Here is a 13,516-nt window from a genome sequence, read left to right as displayed (position 1 = left end):
TTGTAAGTAAGTCGGCCAGATTATCTTTCGAATGAATTTGTTGTACAGTGATGTTGTCATTTTCTTCAAGATCATGAGTGTAGAAAAACTTTGGTGAAATATGATTTGTTCTATCTCCTTTAATATATCCTCCTTTGAACTGGGATATGCATGCTGTGTTGTTTTCGTATAATATCATTGGAAGATTTTTACTTGAAGACAACCCACATGTTCCAGGAATGTGCCGAATCATTGATCTATATGCATTCTCGACTAGTCTTGTGAATTGCAAAAAAATTCAGCATGATTTAAGGAAGTAGCTATTATGGACAGTTTCATCGATCGCCATGATATAGCAGTTCGTCCACATTTGAATAGATAACATGTTTGAGATCTAGGTTTGTGTGGATCAGATAAATATCAAGATCAAAATTTGATTTATTTAAATAAACAAACCTATGTCGATCGTTCCTCGGAGATAACGGAGTATATGCATAATTTCGTTCCAATGTCTTTTTGTTGGAGAAGAACTATATCTTACTAAGAAATTAACTGAAAATGTAATATATGGTCTTGTATTATTAGCAAGATATATAAGTGCACCAACTGCACTAAGATATGGTACTTCAAGACAAAAAAGTTCTTCATTATCATCTCGAGGTCGAAATATATCTTTCTTCACATCTAGTGAACAACTTTCATTGGAATGTTTAATTGATGTGCTTTGTCCATATAAAATATTTTTAAAACTTTTCTTATATAAGTTGACTGATGAACAAACACTAAAACAAATATGACTTTTTATAGCTCTGTAAATTAACTTCTTCGAGGGTAATGACTTTTCTATTCTGCTTGTTATATTTGAACTTGATGTGGCTTGTTTATGGTTATAATATTTGCATACATTTGATCTTAAACTTTCTAGTAGTAGGAAAATCTTTTGTCTAATGAAGTCCCAAATCTTTTTCATTTAGAAATTATATATATATTTACTTACTTACTTACTTACTTACTTATTTATTTATATATATATCGGATTATTTGGCCAAACATGATAAATTTTCTTGCAAGCCACCGTGTTTCATATAAATACCATAACTTTACCAATCCTGAGGTAATATAGGCAAAGCACGGTCGCGACTCGAAGAACAAGTTTTCTTGAGAGAGAAGAAAAATGGAGTCATCGAAGGCCATTCCCCATGAAATTGGAGGGATCCAGAATGATGCCCTACGATTTGGACTTCAAGGCGTGAAGAGCGATCTCGTTGGATCTCATCCTGTTGAATCCCTCTATGAAACTGTAATTTTCCCCTCTCAGTCTCTCTCAGTTTTTTCAATCTAAGTTGCCCTATTTCATTTCTATATGGATTCGTCTGTTTAGTAATTGCAGTTAGACAAGATTGTTCTTGGGGTTAAAATCTGGGTTCGATGAATACTGATGAACCACTGTTTGCCTAAGTTACTCGTACTTGAAACTTGTAGTTTGAAGTTTTGAAATTTATTGAGTTCTGTTTTTAAATATTATTGTAAAATGATGGAGAGAATTTCATGTCTTCGTACTGAAATATGAATGGCAGAGTGGTTTATCTAGTGTGCCATTTGGAAAAACCCTCCCTGTATCTCGCCTTAACATTTTCTAGTTAAGGAAACTGGAGAAAATAGGTTCTGTTTTCAATTAGATTGCTATGGAAGGAAGGACTAAGAGCATCCATAATATTTTGGGCAAACTTAAAAAACCTGGTGGTAGTTGTAATTACACTCTCAAACTTTTAATTGTAAAAGTTGATCCCAAAAACTTACATAACTGGTAAAATTGGACCTTCATACTTACAATAGTGGTAAAACTTGGACCCCCAAATGGTAAAAAGTGAATCCTCAAACTTGTACACTGGTAACAATTTTTACCATTATGTAAGTTTGAGGGGCGGATTTCAGGACTTAGGTAACTTTAATGGCTCAATTTTTACAATGAAAGTTTGAAGGTATAATTTGCTACTACCACCATACTTCAGGGATGATTTTTGAAATTTGCCCTAACATATTTATTCTACTGGAACTTTAAGTAGTGACCATTGAGAATGTACATGTATGAACCTGTTAGCACATTGGAAGTCCTGGAGGGGGGTGGGGGTGGAATGCTTAGGAAAAGCGCTGAAAAAGCCTCACTTGGCTTGATTACAGGGTTTGGGATGCTTCTCCCTTGTTTTTTTCTTTATTCACTCGCTTATAGAATTTTTTCTAAAATAAAATTCTTATGGTAATACTGGCATTGTACTCAGAACAGTTGTATAAAATTTTTGTGGAATGGTTAGAAAAATCGCAGTATGTTCCTTTCTACTTGAGATGAAAAAAACAAGCTTGTTCTTGTTCATTTAAAAGAAATCTTTCAATTTGATTGGTGTATATCCCTATTTTTTTTTTTTTTTTTTTTTTTTTTTTTGATATAGACAAGAAGAACAGAAGAGGAGATGAAAAGGAAAATTCTTGTGAATACATATGGATCTGCTTTTCCATTGAAGATGGACTTGGACAGGCAAATTCTTTCTAGGTATGGAAATTCCTTCTTGTATAGATGTTGTATGCCTTTTGGTGTGTTCTAAATTGGAGCACTTTTTGAAAAGCTATAATTCGTCAAAATCTGCAGTTTTGTTATGGATTTTATTTTATCTTTAACTATTATGACTTTTGTGATCATTGTTTTATAATGTCTCGGTTGGACGAAAAGGAGTCACACTTCACTTCACTGACTCTTCTAACTCATGTATCACTTTTTCCTCTTCATTCCACGATATGCCAGTGCCATGAAAATAGGATGTCTCTTGTAGAATTGATGTTTGATCATTGATGTTCATGAATTACATTGGGGATACTCAAATCTAACCTCTACTTTTTTTTTTCCCCTCATTTTCTTTTCACCAACATTTCAATGTGTGATGCCCGAGTGAAGGGAATTTAAGCTGTTTGTCTGGTTGGAACTTGGAAGTCATTGCTAAGCTAATATAGTTTCACTTGTAACTCAACGCTATTGCAGATTTCAAAGGCCTCCAGGGCCTATTCCATCGTCAATGCTGGGATTGGAGGCTCTTACTGGAAGCTTGGATGACTTTGGCTTTGAAGATTATCTAAATGGTAAATTGAGAACTTATGAAATCTCCTAGATCCATATAAATGATCTGATTCTGTTCTTTATTTTCATTTGCATCATTAGGGAGAGTTTTCCCATTAGCTTAAATATTTCTTTTGAGCTTTATTAATTTCTTAGGATTCTCATTAAATTATCTGGCATTGGTGGGATAATTATTCATGAAGTATGGTTTGATATGATAGACCCCAAGTCACCCGTGTGTATTCATGGATGAGGAAAGAGAATAAGTGTGAGGGTGGAAATGCGTTGTTGGGTGTGTGTGTGTGTGTTGTGGTTCTGTCAAGGCTGTGCGATCCGAGTAGTTTTGCTTTTTGTATGGGATGTGTTTGTCTGTGTAGAGGGATAGAAAGGTTATTAAGACCCTTTGTGGCAGGTGAAGGGTATCTTTCTTCTTCTTCTTCTTCTTCTTTTTTTTTTTTTTTTTTTTTTTTTTTTTTTTTTTTTTTTTTTTTTTTTTTTTTTTTTTGCATTTCGCCAAATTGTAGATCTTGTTGAAACATTGTGTAGAGTGGGAACTCTCGAAATAGTAAATACATAATTCAATCCCCATCAGATTTGATTCAATTAGAAGAATGGTATTCAAGGATCAATTACTTCACTTTTATAAAACATTTCTTATCCCCTATTCCTTGAATTTTTCGGGCCTGTGTACTTAAGATTTGAAGAAATCAGATGAGTGATGAAGGAGCTTATTCTCAGTTTTAAGTTCACTTGTGTAGTTTTCTTCTTTCACAGGAGTTCGTTTTACTCTAAACATTGATTCCAGTATCTAATATACATAGAATTTTCAACTCCTAGGCTGTTTTCAAGAATGAGGGGGATGAATTGCTTTGGCCAATAATTGACTTAACATAATGTATCTCTATTCTGTAATCCATCTGTTACCTAAACCCATTTTAGACTAATAGCCTTTGCTAGTGTTAATTTACAACTGAATAGGATCGGTCCTATAGGTCGTATGACTGTGTCATTGAATTTTAAGTGTTAACTTACAACTCGTTTATGTGAATGTGATTTGCAGACCCAAGGGAATCTGAATCATTGAGGCCATTGGATATGCACCATGGAATGGAAGTCCGCCTTGGTCTGTCCAAGGGACCAGTTTGCCCAAGTTTTATGTAATTTAATGTAAGAGGATCCCATCAAACACCTCAATTTCATTATGGGCTTCTTAGTTTGCCCATAATTTTGTTAGCCTCTGTTTGTTTGTTGGTCAGGATATCTTTGTTTCCTATGAGTTGAACTCTCTTAGCTTCATGGTCAATGTCATTTGTTTGTTATCCCTACTTTTTATCTGATTTCTTCTTATAAATAGTTAGTCAACTTTACCTTTCGTCATTGTGAATGTTGTGTTAAATTGTCGATTGATCCAAATATTTAAGACTAATGGATGAAGGTAAATTTAATGTTATGTAATTTAATACTTCTTCACTTGTGGACTTGAAATATGTAAAAGACCCAACAAGTACAAATTGACATTAATTTGGGAGGAAATAATATGTAGGAGTTTGTTTTGGTGTCATGTTAAATCATCAATTAATACAAATACTTGTGTGTTAATAGTTGAAGGTCAATTTATTATTATATTATTTTGGGGATGCGTGCTTATGGTTATTTGAATTTGACGTTTTTTTTTTCAATTAAGAAGTTTATTTTATATATTTGACTTAAAAGTGATTTATAATGCATTTTTTCCCCAATGTTGAAAATGGTTTGAAAAGATATATTCTTTCTTCATTTACTTCTTCTAATTTATTAGGAATATGCATAAATTTTAACGAAAACAACCAACTCAACCACTCTCCTCATTAGTAGAGGAGTTCCTCATTAATTAAATCGGGTTCATTATGGGTGGCGTTGGTGGAGGCGTATGTTTTGCGGGACGGCTGTTCGGAGTGAGGTTGGGAGGTATTGGTGCTTAAGGGCTATCTTGCACTATAGAGGTAGATTCAAGCATCTGGTTCGTTTGATGGTGACGGTCTTGTTTTGTTTGGTGGGATCCTTGGTTGTCAGGGGTGCAATTTTGGATTCATATGGGTCTACGGTGGTTTATGATGTAGGGAGTAATTTGGAGGCCCGGTTATTTTATTCAGGCAGTGGGACCTAAGGTGAGGGGAGAGGATTATTGGGTTTGGGAGTTGGGTGCTAGTGGTCAGTTCTCTATCGGTAGTGCTTGGGAGAGTTTGCGTCCTCGTCATCCTAGGGTGTCTTAGGTTAGTATTTTGTGGGCGGGGGTGGTATTCCGCGCCACTCCTGTGCTTGGTTAGCTATGAGGGACAGGTTAGGTACGAGGGATTGGTTAAAGGGCTGGGACATGTTGTCAGAGGGGGGTGTCTTCTGTGTGTGGGAGGTATAGAGTCTTGGGATCATCTTTTTTTCGAGTGTGGGTATGGGAGAGAGGTGTGGTCTGGTGTGTTGCGACAATTGAGTTCGTTGCATCGTGTGGCTGGTTGGGATGTCGAGTTGAGTTGGTTGAGCCGAGTGGGGTCGGGTAAAGGGGTGCGTAGTAAGTTGTTTCGTATATTCTAGTGTGCTTTCATCCACTACATCTGGTAGGAACATAATCGGCGGCTACATGGAGGTGGTCCAAGGTCGGTGTATGTTTTGTTTCACCTTATGGTCTCTACGGTTCGTGCTCGTGCTGCTTCCTGGCAGGTTGATCTTCTTGGTCTTATTTAGTATGTTACGGTTGCTTTTCTTCTTTTTGAACTTGTTATTGCTCTCTGTTTTACTGTTGTCCCTAGTTGTGAGGTTTTGGTCTCTCTTCTCTGGCTTTCTCTCTAGTGTTTGGGGTCTTTTTTTTAGCATGTTACGTTTATGTTTGGTTATGTTCAGGTTTTATCTTCTTGCCTTTGTTTGCTTTTTGTTGCTCTGTCTTTGCTTGTGCTTTGTTGCATTGATGCCTTGATCCCGGGCTGTGGGATCCTCCTTATTGTTGTATAATAATATCATCTATTCTAAAAAAAATATCACCGCCCAACAAAGGAATCGAACAATCGAACTGAGCAGGTGGTGATTTCAACCCATCGATTCTCCAAGCCCTGCGAATTCTTTGAAAACCCGATCCGATCAAAGATCCTAAAGAGTCACGAATAACCCAGCCTACGCCTCCCTCCGCGATCTCTTCACACCTCGAAGCATCAGAATTCATCTTCCATCCAGGCAAAGGAGGCACCCAACATCCCTGACTCGAAAAGAAAGACTCTTAGATTTAGGATCATGCAGACAACCCGAGGAACAATTTTGTCGTGGATAGTTCGACGGATCAATTTACATGCTTGATCAACATCAGTAGACGAGTTAGGGATAACCACATCAATCTCTTTTAGAATAAAATAACGTTGGAATACAATGTCATTTATTCTAAACGTTTATTTTACATAAATTATACAGAACAATGCCGAACTACATGACTTTTCAAAATCATATTCTCAAATATTTTAATTTGTTCAATGATTTTCTAAAATTAACACATTTTTATACTTTAAAAAAAAACCATTAAAGATTTGTCCATTTTTTATTATTTATTTTTTTATTTCAACGATATGCATGGTGCTTATTACTGCAGGTGCAGAATTCATAAACCCTTTTATGCGATTAAAACGATATGCAAATTGCATAAATTCTAAAGCTAAGTTTATTTTAATGGTTAATTTTTGTTTTCTTTTTCTTGCCTTTTTATAATTTTGAATATTTAAAGCGCCAATCCAATTGAACTCAAATGCATTAATTACCAGATGAAAGTAGTATTTTAACTTGTCTTATTTAGGTTTAACACTGAACTTAGCTCACTTCAATTACACCCATAGCTGTTGTTCAATAACAATCTATTGTTCAATCACAAGTTATGACGATGCATGACGAACATTTTTTAAAGAACGAAATATAATTTTTATTATATTTTTTCTTTTGTGAGAGGCTAAATGAATAAAGAAGATGAGTTGCACCCAAGTATCATACTTTAGGTACCCATTATGTTCAAAATTATCATAGTAATAGTTATGATAAATGAACTAAAATAAAAATAAAAAATAAAAACAGGTTTAATCATCATCTTCTACCAAAATGGTTGAAAGAGACTCAAAATTCAAAGAATCTATATTACAACCCACTAGACCTTTAATTGTTCCCTCATTTAGATTCAACGTTTTAATCTTAATCTTCTTTCTAGTCTTATCCAAGTCCTCTTTGATCATAAACAATACCTCTCCATTTTCAAAAACTTTAATGAGGTAAAAGAATTATGTATTCTTTAATCCATCAATCCTTCCTTTGCATCCTCCACACTTGAATCTTCTTAGATGGTGGAAATGGTACTTTGTCCATCAAGGAAATAACTAACTGCATAAACGTTGTCATTACATACCTCAATGAAGCCCTTCTTCGAATAAGGGCCAATTTCTAAGGTCGCAATCCATTCCATTTATTCAGTTTCAACATCAAAAAGCATATATCACAACCTCATTTTCTTTTTCTATTTTCTAGACGACTCCATTCAAGTAACCACCATGATCGTAGACCAAAAAAGGTAGACACCCAACATGCCTCCATTGCTTATGGTTACTGTGAAACCCGGATTTCCATTTTCCCTACTTAAGTCCGAGATAAAAGGGATTAACTAAGTGAAAGTTAAATCCTATATTGAAGTTGTTGGCTTTTTTGTCCTTAATCTCAAATTAATTAATCAATGTTTTGATGATAACAAACTCAATTTTTAATTATTGAAAATTTTAGTGTTTTAATATGTCCATAGCGTAGAGCTCGGAACAACGATTCCAACACCTCTTGAATCACTCAAATCGGAACTAAAACGAAGACAATATGACCGAAATGAGTCTATAGAGAAAATACCGTGGTGGATGACGTGGCATAACCAGACCATTTGCATGTAGACATGTGGCAGCATATTGGTTGAATGGTGGATCATATTAACATATGATGGACTTTTGATTTTTGGATTGATTTAAAAAATAAAATTTAAAAGAAATTTAAAAGAAAAATAAATTTAATATTATTTTATGTTTGTGTCTAATGGCTAGTTTTTTACACATGACATGTTTTTTTTTTTTTAATTTTTGAATTGACTTTAAAAAGAATGAATTTAAAAAGAAAATGAATTAAAAGAAAACTGAATTTAATATTATTTTATGTTTGTGTCTAACGGCTAGTTTTTGACACATGATATGTTTTTTTATTTTTTGGATTAATTTTTTTAAAAAAATGAATTTCAAAAGAAAAAGAATTTAATATATATTTTGTTTGTATCTAACGACTAGTTTAATTTAAAATCTTCACCATTGATTTTTTTTCCAAAATCCAATGGTCCAAAATTAATTGTGGTTTCTAAAAATTTTTCCATCTCTATATAAATCATCTTTCTCTCTAAATTAGTTTTCATTGTTGCTCTCTCTAAGCTCCCATTTTTTTTTTTTTTATTTCATCTTATTCTTGAGAGAGTATTATTGTATTATGAGGATAAATTTGTTGAGTGCTTAAACTTGTAAATCCACTCTAGTGAGAGTTGTATTGTGTTCTTCAAAAATTCCAACATTTGTAACGGTTTGATCCTAAACCGTGGAAAGGATTGGGTTTGCTCTTGAACCCATAAAAGGAGCGGTGGTGTAACGGTTGGGATCTAATCCGTGGAAAGAGTCGGAAAGATTTTATTCAAATTCCCAAGAGGCGCTTCGAAAGTGGAGTAGGTCGAGTTTGACCGAACCACTATAAAAATTATGGTGTCTTCTTCTCTAACTCTTTCTTTTTTATTTTTACAATTAATTTAAGCAATTTATTGTATGCTTTAATTTGTTCTTATTTATTTGCTAAAATTTGATAGAATTAAATTATCACACTATTTGTCATCTTATTTGTTGCATAAATTGAATTTTTCTTATTATTTATAAAAAAGTGTATTAATTAGTTTAATTGGGTTAATTTAGAAATAAAGTTTAATTAAACCCTATTCAACCCCTCTACGGTTGCCATATCGATCCAACAATTGGTATCATAGCGGGTTGCTCCTTGAAATATTCATTTCTTGATAAACTTAATTGTTTTTTTAGCTATGACAACTTTAGGTTTTATCCCTTTTACCGACAGTCAATCTATTACAAAGCTAATTATAATTATTGGAAAAATAGAATGAGATTTTTCTTACTTTCTATTGATTATGATTTATGGGATATTGTTGAGGAAGGTTTTAAAATTCCAACAAAAGATGTTAATGGTGTTAGCACTATAAAACCTAAGGAAGAATGGTCAATAAATGAAAAGAAAGCATGCTCTTTAAATGCCAAAGCTATTAATTGCTTATTTTGTGCTTTGAATGAAATTGAATATAATAGAGTGTCTATTTGCAAAACCGCTAAAGAGATATGGGATAAATTAGAAATTACTCATGAAGGAACTAGTCAAGTAAAAGAAACAAAAATTGACATGTTAGTTCATCAATATGAAATGTTTAAAACTGATGAAAATGAAGCTATTTCCGATATGTTTATTAGATTTACTAACATTGTCAATGCTTTAGAAGGACTTGGGAAAAAGTACTCAAATCTTGAGAAGATAAAGAAGTTATTGTGGTCTTTGCCTAAACAATGAAAGCCTAAAGTCACCGCCATTCAAGAGGCAAAGGATCTCAAATCTCTCTCCATTGATGAACTTATGGGCTTGTTGTTGATGCATGAGATAAAGATCAAGAAAAACATGGAGGATGAGAAGAAAAAGAAAGAAAAGAGTATAGCTTTAAAGACCATCTCTTTAGAAGTTGACTCCCAAGATGAAGATGACCTTGATGAAGATGATGTTGCCTATCTTTCACGTAAGTATAAGAACTTCATCAAGAGGAAGAAGCAATTCAAGAAGAATCTCTCCAACCAAAAAGAATCAAAAAGTGAAAAGAGCAAAAAGGATGAGGTAATATGCTATGAATGCAAGAAGCTGGGTCATATTAGAACCGATTGCCCTCTTCTCAAATCATCCAAGAAATCCAAGAAGAAAGCAATGAAAGCTACTTGAGATGATAGCGATGAAAGCGAAAGTGGGAGTGATAATGAAGAAGTGGCCAATTTTTGCTTCATGGTTCATAGTGACAAAGAGGATGAACAAAATAATGAGGTAACTCTAAAACCTCTTTCTTATAATGAATTGTTTGAAGCATTTGAAAATATGAAAAATGATTTAGAAAAACTTAGTTCTAAGTATGTTGTGCTTAAAAAGAAATACAATGTTTTATCTAGTAAAAATAAGTCTTTACTTGAAGAAATTGCTTTCTTAAAAGAGAATGAGCATGATGCTATGCATATTGATGAAATGAATATCTCTTGTGACAAGCATGTGTTTGGTTGTGATGAAAAAAATGCCTTGCTTGACAAAGTTAAATTTCTTGAGCATGATAGTTGTGAAAAAGATAATTTGATTAAATTACTCAAAGAAAATGAATTTAGTGCTTTGCAAGAACTTGATAAGGCTAAAGAATCTATTAAAAAGTTGACAATAGGTGCTCAAAGATTAGACAAGATAATTGAAGTAGGCAAGCCTTTTGGTGATAAAAGAGGTTTAAGCTATATTGATAAATGTTCTACTTCTTCAAGTTCTAAACTATCTTTGTTAAAGCATCTCATAATATGCCTAAGCTTAATATGCCTAAGGTTGTGTCTAAGCATGTTAAATCTAATTTTGTGCCTATATGTCATTATTGTGGTGTTGAAGGCCATATTAGATCTAAGTGTTTTAAATTGAAATATGCTCATACTACTTCTCCAAGAAGAAATTTTTCTCAAAGGGAAAAGTTTCACAATGCTCCAAGGAATAATTTCTCCAAGAAAAGTAGAGTGCATAAATTTGTTGTAAGAGATAAATCTTTGCATAATGTTGTTTGTTTCTCATGTGGCAAGTTTGGATATACAACTTATTCTTATTACTTGTCTAAATCCAATGCCTTAAATGTCTATGCAAATATGAAATGGATTCCCAAGTTTGTCAATGCTAACCATCTAGGACCCAAACAAGTGTGGGTACCAAAGAATCAAACTTGAACATTTGTGTTTGTAGGTTTGTTTGAAAGTCTCTAAGAAAAACAAGTGATACTTGGATGGTGGTTGCTTGAGGCACATGACGGGAGACCCATCCAAGTTCGTTTCTCTCTCCAAAAAGGATGGAGGTCTTGTAACTTTTGGTGACAACAAGAAAGATAAAATAATTGGTAAAGGTAGTATAGGTAATGAATCTTCTATTTTAATTGAAAATGTACTTTTGGTTGATGGTTTGAAGCATGATTTACTTAGTATTAGTCAATTGTGTGATAAAGGCTTTAGAGTTGTGTTTGATAAAAAGAATTGTATCATTGAAAATTCTAGTAATAGAAAAGTTATATTTGTTAGAAATAGAGATGAAAATGTTTATACTATTGATTTGAATGATTGTCCTATTAATGATAAATGTTTATCGACTTTGCATAATTATTCTTGGATATGGCATAGAAGATTAGGACATGCTAGCATGCACTTAATTTCAAATATTTCCAAAAACTCTTTGGTTAGAGGTCTTCCCAAATTTAAATTTGAAAATGACAAAGTTTGTGATGCTTGTCAAATGGGTAAACAAATTAAGTCCTTTCAAATCTAGAAATGTGATCTCTACAACTAGACCCCTTCAACTATTACACATGGACTTATTTGGCCCTTCTAGAATTGCTAGTTTTGGAGGGAACTATTGTGCCTTTGTGATAGTTGATGATTTTTCAAGATTTACTTGGGTTTTAATGGTAAAACATAAGGATAATGCTTTGAAAAACTTTTCTAGTTTTGCAAAAAGAGTTCAAAATGAAAAAGGTTTTTTGATTTCTAAAATTAGGAGTGATCATGGAGGAGAATTTGATAGCAATGTTTTTGAAACTTTTTGTGAAGAAAATGGTTTTTCTCATAATTTCTCCGCTCCAAGAACTCCTCAACAAAACGGTGTAGTTAAAAGGAAAAATCGCACTTTGCAAGAATTTGCTAGATCAATATTGCATGAGTATGGTTTGCTTACATACTTTTGGGCTGAAGCCGTTAACACCGCTTGTTATGTTTTAAATAGAGTTTTAATTAGACCTTCTTTGGATAAAACTCCTTATAAACTTTGACATAACAAAATTCCAAATATTGGGTATTTCAAAGTTTTTTGTTGTAAATGTTTTATTTTGAATAACAAAGAAAAACTTGGAAAATTTGATTCTAAGACGGATGTTGGTATTTTCCTTGGCTATTCCTCTATTAGTAAAGCTTATAGAGTTTTCAATAAAAGAACTTTAGTAATTGAGGAATCTATGCATGTGGTATTTGATGAATCTTGCAATGTTATTTCTAATGAGCCTATTTATAGTGATGTTTTAGAAGGAAATTTTGGAGATTTACTTGTTAGTGACAAAGGCAAGGAAATTGTTTCAAGTAAGCAAGAGGTGAGCTTAATCGAAAAGAACGAAGTTGGTTCTTCATCCATGTCTAAAGAGTGGAGGTATGCTCCTTCCCATCCCAAATAATTAATTCTTGGTGATCCCGAACAAGGTGTGAAAACTCGTTCCTCTCTTAATATGTTTAATAATCTTGCTTTTGTTTCTCAAATTGAACCAAAAAGTTTTAAAGATACCGAAAATGATGAATTTTGGATTTTAGCTATGCAAGAAGAATTAAATCAATCAAGCCGCTGAGTATTGGAAACAAGCTATAACACTTACTCCCGGTAATTATATTGAAGCCCAAAGTTGGTTGAAGATCACAGGGCGTTTCAAATAAGAAAACTCTGTTTATTTTTTTTTATTTTAATTATTAACTGCTATGCTATTATGAAACTTTTATTTTGATAAATATTTTCAAATATGAATGTTTTGTATAAATATATAGCTATTATATTTAGGGAATAAAGTTTGGGAGTTAGTCCCTAGGCCCTCTCATGCTTCTATAATTGGAACTAAATGGGTCTTTAGAAATAAAATGGATGAAAATGGAAATATCATTAGAAATAAAGCTAGACTTGTAGCTCAAGGTTATTGTCAAGAGGAAGGAATAGATTATGAAGAAACTTTTGCACCCGTTGCTAGATTAGAAGCTATTAGAATGTTGCTTGCTTTTGCTTCTTATAAGAATTTCATTTTGTATCAAATGGATGTGAAAAGTGCATTTTTAAATGGTTATATCATGGAGGAAGTTTATGTAGAACAACCTCTGGGGTTTGAAAGTTTTGATTTTCTTAATCATGTCTATAAGTTGAAAAAGGCTCTTTATGGCTTAAAACAAGCTCCAAGAGCTTGGTATGATAGACTTAGTAATTTCTTGCTTGAGAATGGATTTAAAATGGGTAAAATTGATACTACTCTTTTTATTAAGACTAAAGAAAATGATATTCTTTTAGTAC

The 13,516-nt window shown here is 33.1% G+C and overlaps 1 protein-coding gene across 1 annotated transcript; it reads left to right on the top strand.

Annotated features, from left to right (window-relative positions):
- Positions 1–990: 990 nt before the first annotated feature.
- On the top strand, positions 991–4,462 carry LOC120079364 (cyclin-B1-2-like). Its single transcript, XM_039033527.2, has 4 exons — positions 991–1,279; positions 2,427–2,527; positions 3,011–3,108; positions 4,146–4,462. Exons 1-4 carry the CDS (start codon positions 1,154–1,156, stop codon positions 4,244–4,246), a joined length of 426 nt encoding a protein of 141 aa, XP_038889455.1. The 5' UTR covers positions 991–1,153; the 3' UTR covers positions 4,247–4,462.
- Positions 4,463–13,516: the final 9,054 nt, after the last annotated feature.

Source organism: Benincasa hispida, chromosome 6 (assembly GCF_027475165.1).
Source record: "Benincasa hispida cultivar pf3 chromosome 6, pf3_genome.v1.1, whole genome shotgun sequence".
NCBI classification, from domain to species: Eukaryota; Viridiplantae; Streptophyta; class Magnoliopsida; order Cucurbitales; family Cucurbitaceae; genus Benincasa; species Benincasa hispida.
Note: the sequence above shows the minus strand (reverse complement) of the source record. Positions and strands in the feature narration are given on the sequence as shown.